This window comes from Eublepharis macularius, chromosome 2, assembly GCF_028583425.1.
Source record: "Eublepharis macularius isolate TG4126 chromosome 2, MPM_Emac_v1.0, whole genome shotgun sequence".
NCBI lineage: Eukaryota > Metazoa > Chordata > Lepidosauria > Squamata > Eublepharidae > Eublepharis > Eublepharis macularius.
The window spans coordinates 32,069,806-32,087,628 of NC_072791.1; the positions used below are offsets into that span (position 1 = coordinate 32,069,806).

At 42.6% G+C, this 17,823-nt stretch overlaps 1 protein-coding gene across 2 annotated transcripts in view; it reads right to left on the reverse strand.

Annotated features, from left to right (window-relative positions):
- RIN3 (Ras and Rab interactor 3) overlaps positions 1–17,823 on the reverse strand; it is a 104,944-nt gene that overhangs the window by 22,009 nt on the left and 65,112 nt on the right. For both annotated transcript variants that reach the window (XM_054972123.1, XM_054972124.1), the window contains 2 exons: positions 9,899–11,338; positions 3,611–3,919 (listed from right to left, as the gene is read on the reverse strand). In XM_054972123.1, the coding sequence (XP_054828098.1) occupies positions 3,611–3,919; positions 9,899–11,338 (1,749 nt within the window). The remainder of the gene's footprint in view (positions 1–3,610; positions 3,920–9,898; positions 11,339–17,823) is intronic.

The window sequence follows — 17,823 nt, forward strand, 5'->3', positions numbered from 1 at the left end:
TTAATAAGTGATCAAAGCCATAACCATTCATTTTGCTGGATCTACATCAACTTCAGTGAAGCAAAGATGACCCAGGTAACTCGCTTGACTATTAACACAGTGGGCTTTTTGGTGTTTGCACCAAAATTATGGAATGCCTTACCCTGGCAAGTTCATTTGGCTTGCTCCATGGCAGGGTTCAGGAAAACAGTGAAGGGACATCTGTTTTATTTGGCTTTTGCTAAATTCGTAGTAGGGTTTTTTTGTCCTCCTGCAACTTTACCTATTGATGGGTTTTGGCTCCATTTAAACTTTTTTATGATTAAATCTTTGCTTATAACTAGAAAGATAGTAAGGAAACTAGCTTCAGTTGCAATGATTTAGTGACTTAGGAATTGTGCATGTTTCGGCATTTGGGGCTCTACTGAATGCTTTGCTTTTAATGGGCTGCAAACGTGGGGGGTTTGCTCAGATGTTTTAAGAGACAGGGCCACTTTTTCTTTTTATGACAACAACAACAACAACATTAGATTTATATACCTCCCTTCAGGACAACTTAATGCCCACTCAGAGTGGTTTACAAAGTATGTCATTATTATCCCCACAACAAAACACCCTGTGAGGTGGGTGGGGCTGAGAGAGCTCCAGAGAACTGTGACTCACCCAAGGGCACACAGCTGGCTTCAAGCGGAGGAGTGGGGAATCAAACCCAGCTCTCCAGATTAGAGTCCCATGCTCTTAACCACTACAGCAAACTGGATCTATGGTTTTATGGTTATTCTATATCATAATTTTATAAACTGCCTTGTGGACAGGCATCAAAAGGCAGGTCAGACACATTAAATAATAAAACAAAATCCAGAAAGATCCAGCAGACCAGCAGAAGTCCTGCGTGAGATGGTAAGAATGCATAACTAAATACAGTCAAATGTAGGACATTAACCAAGCATGTAAGCCAAATACTCCTCCCATTCAATATCAGGCTGCAATCTGGGGCTCAGGATCCAGGAATGGGGGCCAGAATCCGCTTATGAACTTGGCAAGGCATCCCCTCCCCCCCCTTTTATTTGTTTACTTAGAACATTTCTAGGTCACCTCTCCATCGAACATGGTGAACATTAAAACTGCATTTAAGATACAAATATATAAAAACATTTAAAAGAAATAAAACATCTAAACACACAAACACATGTAAACCACACAAAAGGGGAGGAGGGCTAATGACAGTTATTGAGGGTCTGCCAAACAAAACAAAAAAACGTCTTCACCTGCTGGTGGAAGACCATGATTGAGGGAGACAAATGAATCTCCCCCTGGGCAGGGAGTGCCAAAGTTTCAGAGGCCTTTCTCAGGTTGCCACTGGCCTGGCCTCAGATGATGAGGGAGCCTAAGGCCAGGTCTATAATGACCAGAGCGCACGTATCTTTAGAAGAATGTAAAAAGATTGGCCACATTTCCACTTCAGCAAGCCTATAGTGCCAGAAAATTAAATAATGGGATCATTTTAGGTCTGTATTTTAAAAAATATGACTCATGGAAAGTATTTCATTTTTTAAAATACTGAATGTTTATCATATTTTATATGGAAGTGTCTTAGATATTATTTAACGCTTCAATATTTTCTCTCTGTTTTTTGTTATTACCTGCCTTGAATCCTTGGGGGATCAGAAAAAGAGAAAGGAAGAAAGAAAATTTGATGCTGTCTTCACTGTAACCTCTGTATTTATTTCCTGCTTCTCTCAGAACATCTCATTAGCAACAGTGAGTCCTTCAGTGACTGCTTCAATCACACTGGAAATGGTCTCACTTGCTCAAGGTGGAATCGCCTTATTCCAAGTCCTTGCTTCCTTTCCGTTTCTCAATGACACGAAACATTTGTTTCATAAATATCAATAAGAGGCTTAAAATAAGCCCTCTCCTCCGCTACAAACCCCAATGCGATTACATCCTAGGCAAACTATCTGCCGCATCGGCCACCGGTTGGACTGCAGCACTTGAATGAAATTGGTATTTAATAATTGAACGAACAGTTTAAAGGAACTGGAGCCCTGCCCAGACATCCATAAAGAAATGAAGGCTCTGCCCTTACACATGCCCAGAGACACTTCTCCCTCAGGTCTCAGGCTCAACGGGGCAAATCGTCACTTGCTGATGAAGCAACTACCATCCCCACACAAGGATCTCAAAATTCATTACAAATCTCTAGCAAAGTATTAGCGTATCTTACTATATCTATACATGTTATCTTGCACTTCATCCAGGGAGATCAGGAAACCCCTCTCTTAATTTTATCCTCACAACAACCCCATGAGGAAGTTAAGCTGCGAGAGACTGACTGTCCCAAGGTCACCATGTAGGTTTAATGCAGGAATTTGAATCCCAGGTCTTCCAAGAGCTAGTCTAGCGTTCTAACCACCACACTATTAGCTTTAGAGAAATTCAGTTCTGTGGTGTTCTTAGAAATAGCAGTGGCTGGAAACAGATCTGGAAGCATTGCTTGCTGGGAGATCAGACATGAAACAGAGAAGTGTTTTGGCAGGACCTAGTCTATCTTACCAAGCAATCCAGCTCTAGTTGTGCCTGTTTAAGTTACACCTGGTTTAACCCATCTGCTTAACACAAGAAATGAAAGCTGGCTAGTCAAATGAAATCCAGAGACCAGTTCAGTAACTCTACCTTTTTCATTTGGTTTCTTTAAAAAACAACAACTCTAAGGGTATCTCTTTGATCATGGTCTCTCTGTTTGTACTTACATAAAACCATTCTTAAAGTCATGCTAAATTGTCTGACACTTGAGATTTCTGGAACATAGAAATCTTTTTTTAATAGGCAATATACCAGCATTTTAAATGTCTGTGCATTAAGAATATTGTTGCTCCTATACCACTGTCTTGTATTGCCATCAAGGGATCCTCTTCTCCTCTCTTGAGGTGATTTCATGTAACAATCTGAGAATAATTCAAAACAGACAAGAGTGCTTTAGTGGTTACAGAGTCAGTCTGGATATGGGAGATCCAGGTTCATAACACTACTCAACCTTGGAAGTTTGCTGGGTAACTCTGTGCCTAACCTACCTCACAGGATTGTTGTTGTGGGGAATGGAGGAGAATGTCGTCAGTTGCTTTGGGTCCCTACTGGAGTGAAAAGCAGGGTACAAATACCTAAATATATAAGTACAGATAAGAGCCACTTCAATTGGTGCAGGATCCACTTTTATGAAACACTACATTTGGGCAAAACATCTTCCTTGGGAACAATATTTTAGAATTCTGTTACAGCCCTTCCTCCTACCTCAGTGCAATTTATGGACCTCAGAACACAAAAGAATGAAGATATTGCAGGAAGTAGGTCAATGTTTGATGCTCTTTTCAGCGCAAGCACAAATGAAGAATTCTGAAATATTGTACCAAGGAAGTGTTGTATTTCACTGGGTGCCTGCACCTACTGGAATCTTTCTTTTTGTACCTCCATCTCCATGAACCACCATCAGAAGGTCTAGCTGCAGTCTCATGCTGGCCGCAACAGACTTTCTGTAGGTGATTCTAAATAAGTCACTACAGCAGTTTTTGTAACCAGTCAGATTCTCTGGAATCCAAAAGACTTTTTAAAAATGAAGGTTGCCCCATAGTACCTGGATTTCCCTGGGCCATGGATTCATAGATGAGTTTGCAAGACTTCAGGAGGATGGAAATCTTTTTCTCTGGTGAGTAAGCCTTGTGCATGTTGGTGAATTTTTGCAGAATTTTCTCCAACAATGGTGTTTCAGGTACACTAGTGGTGACTCCCAAGTCAGTAGTAGTTGTGTTCTGAATGACTTGCTGGTTCTCCTTCAGGAACTTAAAGGATCCGTCCTTGTTGTGGATTTCCCTTAAGTAGGTATCGATGGCCTCTTTTAAAGGTTTCAAGACGCACTTGTGCAGAGCGGATTCGATAATCACCTCTGGGAGATGGGGATTAAGATGGAAAAGGAATATGTGAAAAACAAGATGCAGGAAACTGGAAGAGCTAGTTCAGATACCCATACTACTTAAATACCAATTGGTGTCTTCTGACCAACTAGTCTCTTTCCCTTTCGAAAAGTATGTAAATATTCCATCCTGAATGCTGGACTAATCATGTAAGTAGGATTCCAGCACAGGTCTTTCTCTCTCATCCTGCATCCTTATTAAAATTTCTCAGGGGACTGATGATCAAATAAATGTGCATGATAAAATGACCCCTTTTGCACATAAAGGTGCTGTTCTCATTGGGAGGAGCTGAACTGTCATCTATTGTTTCAAGAACACAGCATGCTGGAGGGACTTAATTTTGATGGAAACAGATGCAAGGTCTTCATTCTCTAGAAGCTCTATGTTGAGTTAAAAGGACGACTGTTAGTGTTGGATCCAGCAGAAAAGTAATTGGTGGAGTGGATCTTTCCCCACCTCCCCCTCCTGTTTGTCTCCAAAATCCCTTCTGCAGTTTGGGAAATGGCTCTAGACTGGGAAAAAGGATCTTGCCCAAGTCCTCTTCCTCACTTCATCCCCCTACAGTGGTACTGAGGTAGTTTATAAGGGCCCCTGACTCTTGGAGAAGACTTTCAGGTAGCTGGAGATTCTCTCCCAAAACTCCTTCCACAAACTTCTCCACAGGATCTTGTATTTTTAAGTATTCATAATCTAAGCTAGCCTCAATGCATTGTATGTTTCAAGGTGTTGGTTTTGGACTATAAAGCCCTGAGTGGACTGGGCCCAGCATACCTGCGGGACTGCCTCTCGCCATATGTACCCAGGAGAGCACTTAGATCTGCGGATAAACATCTGCTGGTGGTCCCTGGCCCCAGGGAGGCTCGACTGGCCTCGATCAGAGTCACAGCTTTCTCATTCCTGGCTCCCACCTGGTAGAATTCTCTGTCTGCTGACACGTGGGCCTGCCAAGACCTTCTATCTTTTTGGCGGGCCTGTAAGATGGAGATGTTCAACCAGGCATATGGTTGAGGCCATTTCTATGCTATCTGTTGAGCCTCCCTTCCAGTCTCCTATCGGAATGTTGTCCCCCACTTCCCCTCCCTCCTCCCTGTGTAGGCAGGGGGACTGTTGTGTTAACGAAGGCCGTTTATCTTGGGGATTGAAATCTGTATTTTATGACTGCATGTTTTTAGCTGGATTTTAACCTGTATCTTATTTTTGAAGTAACCCGCCCTGAGCCCGCATGTGGAGAGGGCGGGATAAAAATCGATGATGATGATGATGATGATGATGATGATGATGATGCCTACTTTCATTTTTCTGAAACAAACTATTTCCTTATTTATGAACATTCTTCTGGTTTGTTTTTGGAACTCCTTGCCTTGACCCTCATAATCCTCAACATACTTGATTCTGTGCAACTTAGATAATATTTAATAGAAAGCCTCTCCTAATAAGACAAAGATGTTTAGCAGAGGCACACTGACAGAAAATTAACAGAAAACAAGAACCATGACAGGAAAGTAGGCCAGCTAGGAGCAGTTTCCTGTAATTTAGGTGAGAGATTTTCACAGCATGGACAAGTAGATAGCTGAGGACAGAAACGAATTCTGGAAATGTTATGGAATGAAAAGCAGCAGAACCTGACCTGGATGTGAAAGAGAAAGCAAGGGTGAAGATAATGCTAAAATGGCATGAGTAGGAGAGAAAGGAAAACAATCTGAACACATGAAGCTGCCTTACACAGCCAGACTATTAGTCTATCTGCAGGTCTGTATTACCTACTCTGATTAGCAGTACAGGGTCTCAAGCAGAGGTCTTTCCTATTATCTATTTCCTGACCCTTTTAACTGGGAAAGCCAGGGATTGAATCTTCTGTATGCCAATCATATGATGTACCGGTGAGCTACTGGCACATGGTAGGGGATATGGCTCTGGATATAAAGAGGGACAGCTCAGTCTTTGCCATGTTTGGTTTGAGAAGAACATCCAGGAGAAAAATGCTTACAATGTGACTGTGTAAAAAGACAACCCAAATGGGTGGATAGAAGGTGAAGCAACACTTCTCAATTCTCATTTCCCCCTGTGGCTGTTAGCTGCTTTGCTTCCTACAGTTTACTGAATGCAATCTTCTGCACTGCTGGCATTCTTCACATACATTCAGCCAGCATGAGGCTCCTTATTCTGCTCCCCAACTCACCTCTGTTTGTTTTCTACTGAGACCATTGCTTAATGCTTGCTTAATATCCAGCAAGGAAGCAAAACCACTCAGAAAACAAAACTTCCGTCAAATTTGCAAAAAGTGCAATGGGTTGCATCATGTCTCTCCTGTTGACAATTCTACAGGGGCACCAGCCCAACATATAAGCTTAATTCTGTGTTGCGCTATGCCCAGGCTATCTCCCGATATCAGGTGGAAATGGAACCACAGCACCTGAAGATCTGAAATGAGCCTATTTCAAAGGATCTTTCCTGCATGAGCAGGGGTGGCTGAAGACATTTCCTCTTCCCTCAGAGCTCTAGCCCAAACCCATCTTTCCTCACTGACTCTTGAACCATTATGTTCTTCATGAAGTCCCAAAGAACAATAAATTATCAAATACATCTAGGTCTGGGTATAGCGTATAAGGAAATAGTTTCTCTTAATGGCAGGATGCTTAACAACACATGAAGCTTATATCAAGTTAGACGACTGGTCTGTCAAGGTCTGTACTGTCTACTGGAGGAGAAAAGAACAAGAGTCCAGTAGCATCTATAAGGCGAACAACATTTGTGGTAGTTTTTGTGAGTCACACCGACTGGACTCTTGCTCTTTTCCACTGCTACAGCTAACCATCTTGTATTGTCTATTGGTAGCAGCTCTTCTAGGTCTCCCAAATCACCTGAGCATTTTAACCAGAGATTCCAGGGGCTGAACCTGAGAACTCCAGTATGCAAAGTCAGTGCTCTGCCACTGAGCCACGGCCCCATTCCTCTCTTTCCACTTAACATTCAGCTGTTATTTACAGTCAATTCAATAATCAGCAGGGTCATCAGGAACGAGAATTTGCTGGAATTTATGAAAGTAAAAAATTCTAGATCCAAACAGGATCACCAGATTTTTTCGCTGGCCTTTTCCCTCCGCCTTTTTCACAGCAAGAAAAGCTTTGCTTGCCAGATTTCTGCATGCCATGTTGCACAGGAGCAGTGCCATTACTTAAAAGAAGTAAGCAATACACAGGCGCAGCCATGCTTTGCCCCGTAGCACCAGGTTTGGGCTTAGCTTCCGGGATCTCAAGTTGCAAGGCTGGGGAAGATCTCTGCTTCAGAGATCCTCTACCAATTAGAAGCCATTGGGCTGACTCAGTGTAAGGCAACATCGAGGGTCCCTCTGCACAACCCATGACAGAAGATGGCCCAAGCCCTCTCCAGATGACAGATCTTGGGTGAAGAGAAGCACTGAGCAGGAGAGTAGAATACAAACCATAGGCACTTAGGGTCTCCACGAAATGTTAAAAAAAGCAACACTCTTGTTCATGGGGTTACAGCCCACACACCTTCAGCTTATGCTCATGGTCTGGTGATCTTGCAGGGGTGGGGCCGTTGCATTCATTCCCACGCCCCCTTTACATATGTTCTTTCCACCCAGAAGAGGGCTTCTGAATAAATGAACAGCTGGGATTTTAAATACAATGAGGAGGGGGAGTGATGCTGTTTTTCAAAAAAGGCAGCTTTTATTCCAGCTTCCTACCCAATCGAGCACACTTTCTGCATTCACACTGTGATCTTTTTAGTGTCTGTTTACAAAACACTACAGCATCACAGTGAAACAAGAAATGAAAGATCTTTGAGGAAGAAAACCATAACTGAAAAATGGAGATATCCCTGACTGGTGTCTTAACTTGGAGCCAAGCTACAAGTGACGGATTACACTTGCCTGGCAAGTGAACAGACTCACGTGTATTCCTCCCTGTTCACTTGTCATTCACTTGTGCTTCACTTGATCAAGTGGAGAGCAAGTGAATGGCAAGTGAACAGGGAGGAATACACGTGAGTCTGCTCACTTGCCGGGCAAGTGTAATTCGTCACTTGTAGCTTGGCTCAGGGCCAAACTACAAGTGACGAATGACACTTGAACGGCAAGTGTATTCCTCCCTGTTCACTTGCCCTCCACTTGATCCACTTGCATTTCAAGTGTCATTCGTCACTTGTAGCTTGGCCCTCAGAATCTCTGACTCTTCTCCACATCCTTCCTCATATGCTAGTGGAGACCCCCAAAATGATATTCAATTGATCTCTAAACACTGCATTTGATTAGAAGTAGTGGAGAGTCTGGGGACCATTTAGAATTCTAGTGTCAAAAGACCACACTTAAAACTCACTGGGCAGCCTTGGGCAGATCATCATCTCTCAGTCTGGCTCACCTCACAGGACTGTTGTGATGTCAAAATGAGATAACATCACATAGGCCAATCCGATTGTCTTGAAAATGTAAACACCATCTGTTAATTTAGCAAAGACTGGTGCCAGATCAGCATTTCTGTGACCTGCCTTCTAGACGTAATGACATTTTGTTTAAAAGTTGAAAATATCCATTTCAAACTCAGACTTAGGAAACACCAGTGGCTCAGTGGTAAAGCATATGCTTGACATGTAAAAGGTCCCAGGTTCAATCCCCAGCATCTCCAGTTAAAAGGATGGGATAGCAGGTGATGTGAAAAACCTCTACCGAAGACTCTGGAGAGCTTCTGTTAGCCTGAGCAGACAGGACTGACCCTGATGGACAAATGATCTCAGATAGTATACGGAAGCTTCATGTGATCATATCTTTCCGCAAACATGTAAGTACCCCTGGGCTTTGCAGACATAAATGTCTATGATTAGTAGCTTAAAAAAAGAAAAAAAGAAAAAAGGGCAACCTTTCTAAAGCAACCTGTAAAAAAGTATAACCACGCAAAAGGAAAAACAACATCCCAAACTATGAAAGATAAAATACAAATTCTATTTGAAAATGTGCACAAACATACACCTGCATATGAATAGTCAATGACTATTTGCAAGAAGACGAATAGAAAAAAATACATGAGACCTGAATGACATCATATTTATATTCTTGTATATGTCTGTACCCATTATCAAACAGAATTTTTTTTTCATTGGATGTGGGTGCTGTTTCCCCTCCCCTCCTTTTATGTGGTTATACTTTGAATGGTACACTTAGCAGCTGCTAGAAAGATAACAATTGCAGCAACCCAACACCAACAATAATATTTACATGGTGTTTTCAAATACCCTGCTTCACACACATTTTCTTCTTGTAATAATTACAACAACCTTGCATGATAGGTCATTATTGTTACAGATAGAAGGGTAGGACTGAGACAGAGAGAATGGCTTTACTTTGGGCTTAAACATATGAAACAAAGATCACATGTCTCTATCAGTCCAGAAAGAGCAACCTGAAGGCACATGCTGCTTCTGTTTGCCTCTGGACCATGAAGGAAAGAAAAAGAGGGTTTAACACTTCAACCTCCACTGGGCTCTCTATGCTTTGTTGTAACTTGTAAGCATTTTAAAGGGGAAAGTATACACTTTTAACAGATATACCTTCTTGTCTTTAAAATGCTAATAATCGAGCAGTGAACCCTGTTTCAACTAGTAAACCATCTGGAGGTTGAAGGATTAAACTCTGTGTCCCTTTCCCATGGCCCTGAGGCTAATTGAGGCTGCACTGGTCTGTAGTATTCTTTTTATGGACAAAACAAACATGTGATCTTTATCTGTTTGAGCCCTAAGGTCACAGAGCGGGGCTTGCAGCAGACGTTCAATCTGGTGACTTACTGATTCATTGTTTGGTCCCTTAACCACCAGGCTTCACCATAACTTAGTGTTATGATTCTCCTAATATCTTGCTCCTTTCTCATGTTTCCACCTTGTCTTGCCTTGTCCAGAAACCCATGGAATCCAAGGCCGAGCAGAACTGAACCACTCACCGAGTTGGTCATCAGTGTAAACCACCTGGTCCATCAGAGATTTCAGCTCCGTGCTTTGTATTAAGTAGCTCTTCAGCTGCGTCATCATTAAGCGGATCTCTTGCAGCATCTCCGTGCTGGAGCTCTGCCTTGCCATCATCTCCAGACTGTACACTTTGTAGTCCTGTACCAAATTGCCAAAGTATGAGTCCTTGTCCTGGGCCAACTCCACAATCTTCTTCTGCAGCTTTCGGTCAGCAGACAGAAAAGCTGTGAAGACATTACTCAAGCTGACCATGGACAGGCGGCGCCTGGCCCGGCCTAAGAGCAAGGAACGGGTCTTCTTGACAGAGGGACTGGTGACGTGCTCTAGTTCATCCTCTGTGCTGCTGGTGGAATAGGAATCTGGCTCAGAGGCAGAAGTTTGTGCTGATGCATTGCTTACTGGGCAGTCTAGAGAGTCACGCGAGCCTTCGCGATCTGATAAACGGACAAGCTTACAGTCAAACCTTGATTTCCTTTTTGCATCCAAGCAGTTTTTCTTTTCTGGCTGTGTGTCCTCTTGTGGCATAGGCACTTCTGACTCGTCAATGCTTATTTGTTTGGAATGGCAAGAGCTGGCCGACGATGGCAGTCTAGAGACCCTCTTCTTCCTCGGAGGAGGGACGGGGGGCACCAATGGCTTCTCTGAAGGCTTCCTCTGAAGTTCAGCCTGCTTTGTCTTGGGGTCTGTATCAGGTGTTGCTTCTTTACAGTCTGAGGGGCTTTTCTCTGTAGTCTCCTGTGGAGCTTCAGTACACGGAACATTATTAACATGTGCTTTAGTCCCATCACTCTGTTTTCCTGCCAGTTCCTTCCCTGGCATGGTACATTTTTCAGATTTATCAGCACAAGCTTTCCCCAAAGGTCTTTCAGACATGCACCTCCTTGGTGGAATGAATGGAGGGGGGCCACTTTTCTTGGTGGACAAATGGCCACTAGGAGAGAAGGGCCCTTCCCCATCACTTTCTTTTTCTTTACTGACCTCTGTTTTCATTTCCTTTTCTTCCTGAACTTGAAGGTGGTCCTCTTCAGAAATGGTCACAGGAGACTTCTCAGGTGGCTTTGGAGCATGTGAAGGTGGCAGCAGGGGCGGGGGTGGAGGGGGACGGCTGGGAGTCTTTTTGATGGGTCTTGTCACAATGTCTGGAGCCAAAGAAAGAGACTCCCTGCAGCTCTCTTGAGGAGGCACATTCAGGGGAAATGGATTGCTTCTCTCTTCTATAAAAATAGGATTCACAAACCACAGCCTGTCACTTCCGACTGACAGCTCAATTTCACATGAACAATTGTTCGTGTTGCTTGCAAAACACTGCTTGGATTTTTTAATTTTTTTCCCCTGGACAGTGGCAAAAGCAGAACCTTTCACGGAGTGGGAAAGCCTTCCCCCTCGCTTCTGATTTAAAGTGGAATCCCAGAAACCTGTCAAAAATAATACAATAGCTTAGTCCCAGAAAGGAAAAAAGACAGCAGGGTGTCAACTCCAAGTATTCTTTAGGCTTAGAAATGACAAAAACACAAATAGCCTCAATCATTTCACTTAGAACAATTAAGGGTGAAGATTTTAAGTCTGTTTGCAAAAACAAACCTATACATGTTAATGTCTTGAAGCAAGCTCTGGAAAAAAATATTGCAACCTTCCAGGTCATGACGGGAAAGGTGCCTTCGCAGGCATGTGTTGGTTAGCATTTGTGACATCACCAACTTACCACCATGAACATGTTCATAGGGTTTTGTTTTTGTGGGGGGATTTTTTGGATAAAGTAAAGGAGGAACAAATATGACACTTGAAATATATATTTTAAAAAACAGACTACCTACTTGAAGCATTGTAAGAGGGGCAAAACAGAACTGAATCAATATAGGAAAGTTAACTGGTTCAGTATGTGTGTAAAGCAAGTTACAAGTTCAGGACCTCATTGCAGATAAGGAACAGCCAGGAGCAAGTAAAATTGCTGATGGCTTCAGAACCCAGCCAAATTCTCATGGAAGCACTGTCAGTATGAAATGATGATTTCATGTGAGGGGTAGCCATGGGACTGCAGTGGTTTGTGTGATTGCAACAACAAGAAAAATGGACATTGGACATTTGTCTCTCTATGGAGGAGCCAGCTCATAAAATCTGTGTTTCTACCTGGTCACTGCTAGGCCATCTGAGAAACAATAGTTATATGTAAAGGTAAAGGCAAGTACCGAGTCATTACTGACCTATGGGGGGATGTCACATCATGACGTTTTCTTGCCAGACTTTTAATGGGGTGGTTTGCCATTGCCTTCCCCAGTCATCTACACTTTACCCCCAGGAAACTGGGTACACATTTTACCGACCTCAGAAGGATGGAAGGCTGAGTCAACCTTGAGCCAGCTACCTGAACCCAGCTTCCGCCGGGATTGAACTCAGAGCAGAACCACAAGTGACAAAAGGCACAGATTGGACACTTGTCAGCTTCCCTCAAGTTTTGATGGGAAATGTAGGCATCCTAGTCTTGAAGCTTGGCTCTCTGACTGCTGTCCAATGGACTTTTCAACTGTCACTTGTCCAACATTCCACGAAGCTGCCTACATTTCCCATCAAAACTTGAGGGAAGTTGACAAGTGTCCAATCTGTGCCTTTTGTCACTTGTGGTTCTGCTCTCAGGTCATGAGCAGAGCTTGGACTGTAGTTCTGCAGCTTACCACTCTGCGCCACGGGGCTCCTAGTTATATGTACCTCCCCTAAATTAACACTGAGCAGTGACCAGCAGTAGCCCACAAACAGTTTAGGTATCTCACATTAATTTGCATTTGTCATGCAAATTAATAGCAGTTTAATAGCTACATAACTGGTAGCTGACTTTAGGTCAGTGAAATCCAGGTGCTTGATAGGAATCAAGGAATCCTGAGGCCAGGAATTTGGGGTTACAGTCACCGGGTCTATATATATTGACAAGGTTGCCCATAAAGTATGGTTAAGTGACCTACCGATTTAAAACTTAGTTGCTTCACATTTTATGACATATGAAGCAAACCACAGCTGAAAAGCTGACACATGAATTGTATCATGTCTAACTAAGACATTTCATTTTCTGCTCACTGGGAACTGTATTTTAAAAGGACCACATCACTTGGTGTGAACTGGGCAGCATCAACATAGCATTTTCCCAGCAATATCTCCTGCCTCTCCAACTGCCTAAGCATCATAGTCCCATCATGAGCATTTTTGACAGACACCCCAGAGGAGGTTGGGAAGGCACCCTTTTGGTATCTTTTAGGAAGCAGTGATGCATAGGAGGGCTTTTGATGGAGGATGAAGTTTTGGCCTTATGGCTATTGTTTGTATTTTGGGTAGGGGACTGAGATCAATAAATTGACTGTCAAATCATCATCTTGCAGTACAATCTGAAAGAGATTTATACCCTTCTAAGCAACTCTGCTTTGGATTGCAATGTTACCATTTTATTTTTTATTGTTCTTGGGTTGTGCCTATTTTGGAATTTGCTGTTTTGTCTGCCACTTTGAGTACCCTTGATTGGAGGAAAAGGCGGGCTATAAATGTTTTTAATAATCAAACAATCAATAAGTAAATCATTTCATATATGTACTAGCATTTATTGTTGAGGTTTTATGTGCTCACATACTAGGAATGCATAGACCTTGAATACTTGAATTAAGTATGAGTTCCCTTATTTTCCCCCAAGCACTCTAGTATACTTTCTTTTAGTATTATTTTTCTCTTTTGGAGTTAGGGATGCTGGTACCCACTTTCTAGTGCCCTAGTCCCCTTCTCTCCAAACACCAGTGCTTTCCTTCAGTCCTTAATTGAATATGAAGGTCTCCACAGGCAGTTTCCAAACACATCTGACCAGGGATCTCTTCACTCTCCAGAGTTACCTCCCTGTTTGACTGGGTAGGGAAAATCTCCTCTCCTTAGAAGATCTATCCCCTTTCTTTGGCCCATCTGCCCCTACTTCCCAAACCTCCTTGCCAACTTTCCCCAGTTCTCCCGCCAGTGTTAAAACTGCTCTCTGTTAGGATTCCGTCTCCCAATTCTTCACACTCGATCTCTCTCTGCTAGGACTGAAAACAGAACGTCTTCTTTCCATCTCATGCTACCCAATCAGATCCCTTAGAGTAGCCTGTCACTCAACGCTCTCTCTGATTATGTGAGAGATTAACTCTTGACAGTCCTGCAGCTGTGTGCGCCCTTCCAGGCTTTTTAAAATGTACGGTCTGCAACAAATACACTTCCCAATTAGGCAAGGCAATAAAAGAAAAATCCCTTTTAAAGTTGTAAGTACAGCAATAATCATACAAAAAGGTAGCTATGTGCATTGAAACTAGAAGAGAGGAAGTTGTATGTACTCCCCAGTTGTGCAGTAAATTGGTATTTTCTCCCTCCCACAACTGCTCAGATATCCAGGGAAGCAGAGTTCATCACATGCTTAAAGATCTGTGGCATCTTTTAGCTTTTGCTGGAATAAATTTTGTTAGTCACTAAGGTACCACTGGACTTTTCTTTTATGGTTGAGCAGGAATATGAACCTGGGTCTCAGAATTCTAATCAAACAAACTAAGCACTACGCCATACTGGCTCATTAATTTTTCACTGTATAATGATGAGCTATTTCCATCTTAAGCATCTAAACCACTTCAAAACTAAAAGCCAGTGCAATTTACAGAATATTAAAAACAGGGCAATGATAGTATATACAATAATTAACAATCAACTATGGTCAAAGTAGTGTTTTAAAATCACAGACAGCTCCAATTCCAAAGCTTTCAGTTTACCTCACTTAATAGGCAAGTGAGGCGTCCAAAATACCTTCACAGGGAGGGAGTTCTACAGTTTTGAGGCAACCACTGACAAGCCCCTGGCGCTGGTAAACACCAATCTGCCATCCGTCTGTGAAGATTTCCTGAGCAGTTCCTTGCTAACAGATTTTAAGACACGGGATGGCCAATGAAGGAGGAAATATTCCCTCAGTTATTCCTGCCCCAGTCTTTTTTAGGGCTTTAAAGATCAAAATTAGGAAAGCAGCTATACAGGAACAGAACTACGGGAGTAAAAAAACCCACATTTACACTTCGGTGGTATTCCAACAGAATTCTGTTCAGACAAGAGAAACCTCCACCATAAATCTGTTGTTACAAAAGACTGTTGTAAAGAAAACATCCTTAGAGATCTATTGTAGAAAATAAATGTTTTAAATTCTACTCTTAAAATACTTGCACCTGACATTTCAAACATGTATTGAAGCTATTTTCTAATCACTTTCATACACAGATGTTTAAAAACAGGACTGAAGCAGCTATGCAACAGGAGGATATGGGCCAAAGTCAAAGGAAGTTGTTACATACTTAAAGAACTTCCTATCAGTAAGAAATAAGTTGGGCAACAACAAGCCGGTGCGGAACCTTTTTCACATCAGTTTGACAGAGCTTGGTAACAGGACTAAACTGGTAGATTTCAGACTCTCGCACAACTTGAATGCTCCTTTGTACATATATGAAATTGGTTGGGATTGCCTGTAAAGAGAATGAGAATCTGGCTTAGGATAAATGTTGGGCACAATACCAGCTGCTAGGAGGAAACAGCAGGGGGAAGCCATGCCCTTTATGTCCCTTTTTTGGGGTCTTCCTGGGCAACTGGTTGGCCACTGTGTGAAGCTGGACTAGATGGACCTCTGGTCTGATACAGCAGGGCACCTTTTATGTTCTGTTGTAAAGCAGCCAGCAAGAGCACCCGTTTATGTGCCTGAAGGTTATAGATATGGTGTGAAAACAAGGATATTCCCTTGCATGCTTTTATACCCTCCTCAGCTTCCTGGCTCACAGAAACCAAGTTCTGCCATGATGTTTAAATTGGGCACATTTCTGTAAACCATCATTTGCCTCTGCAAAATTATTCCCCTCCCCTTCTCTCTGGCTTCTTCTTTCTCCAGCCTTCCCTTCTCACTTTCTTTTCTTCAGTAGCCACAGTCACTCAGACTATGTCCTTCTTTTTTCTATCTGAAGCTTGAGGCAATGATAGGGCTGTGCGCATGTGTATGCATACTGCTTCATACACCCCTCTTCCTGGCCTGCTGCCTGTCTGTAGCCCAGTCAAGAGAACAAGAAATCAGGCACCCTGGGTGAGATCTTTGATCACAGTCTGAGGTCTTTACAAAGGAAAAGATCTTTATTTAATAAATATAACCTCAGTACTCTAGAATACAAGGCACTGAAAACTCTATCAAAACATTATAGTGTATTACAGAACTAAGAAAAGGGTGGAAACATGAAGCTAAATTGTACAGTTGTACTGTAAGTTGTACAGTCACTGCCAGGGGTCATTTTGTAGAAAAAGAGCTGGAGGAACTCATTAGCATAACTCATTAGCATATGTCATGCCTCTTCCCATCACTGGAAGTGTGTCATTGGCATAACTGATTTGCGTATGCCACACCCCCTGACATCACCTATCCTGGCTGTTTTGGACCCAATCCTGGCCATTCAAGGCCGAAATTGGGCCCAAGATGGCAAAAGGGGCTGAAAATGGCCAAAAAGGGGCTTTAACTTATCATGAAATTAGGAGTGGGTTCCACATGTACTTGCCTTGCACCTTTTTGCCAATCAAATTAGGGTGCACATCTTTTAGCATAGCAGTTAATTTGCAAATCAGCACTCTGCAGGTTGCAAATCAGCACTCTGCAGGTTTGAATCCCACTACTGCCATGAGCTCAGTAGGTGGCCTTGGGCAAGCCACTCCTCACAGCCCCTGCTCCCCAGCTGTATTGTGGGGATAATACTACACTGATTTCTATTCACCAATCTGAGTGGGGCACTAATCTATATAGAAGAGTAGTATATAAGTGCAGTTGTTGCTGTTGTTGTTACTATTAATGGCCTAATTCAAGATATCAAAATAGCCATCTCTCTTGCCCCTTCCTAGCAGGTGGACAATTGGACACCTCCATCCTGCCTATTTGCCGCCACAACTGAAACTCATCTCCTCTCAGCCTACAATCTGAGCACTTCATGGCTTCATTTAGTAGGAAAGAAATGTTTTATTACTGATCAGGGCAGCCTCATCAAGGAACCTGCAAGGTAAGTGAGAAGCAAAGGTGGTTTGCCATTGCCTTCCTCTGCAGTCTTCCTTCATAGTCTCCCATCCAAGTACTAACTCTGCTTAGCTTCCAAGATCTAACAAAATTGGGCTACACTATGCTGCCTTCCCCTCCCCACCATCCCATAGTAGGAAACCACTATCTGTAGTGCATTCCCAGTTTTGGTTTAGAGGCCATTATGATTTGTGGAAACCATCACTTGCTTGAGCCAGTCTGGTGTAATGGTTAAGAGCAGCAGGACTCTAATCTGAAGAACTGAGTTTGATGCCCCACTCCTCTGTTTGAAGCCAGCTAGGTAACCTTGGGTCAGTCACAGCTCTCTCAGAGCTCTTAGCCCCACCTACCTCACAGGGTGATTGTTGTGAGGATAATAATAGCACACTTTGTAAACTGCTCTGAATGAGGCATTGAATTGTCCTGAAGGGTGGTTTATAAATTGAATGTTATTATTATTATTGATTTAAACATCATGGCAAACCATCATTCCCAGATCTCATAGCGACTGTATCAAAGGCCACTAGGAAATCTAATAATAAACAGGCACCAAATGCCCCAATCAAAGACTAGGCATACCTTAACAAAAGTAAGTTCAAACTGCTGAAGCAATCTTAACTGAATTTAAATCCATCTCTGGACTCTCAGTAAATCAATCCAAATCGTAGCTTTACCCCTTGAATTTACAGCAAGACAATATCCAGCATATTAAAACTAACCATAAATATAAATGTGTCAAAAAAAACCCTGGAGCTATTTAGGTATTAAGATCCCTACTAACTTAAATGAGCTTTGGACCCAAAATTTCAAAAAATTATTTGCTACTAT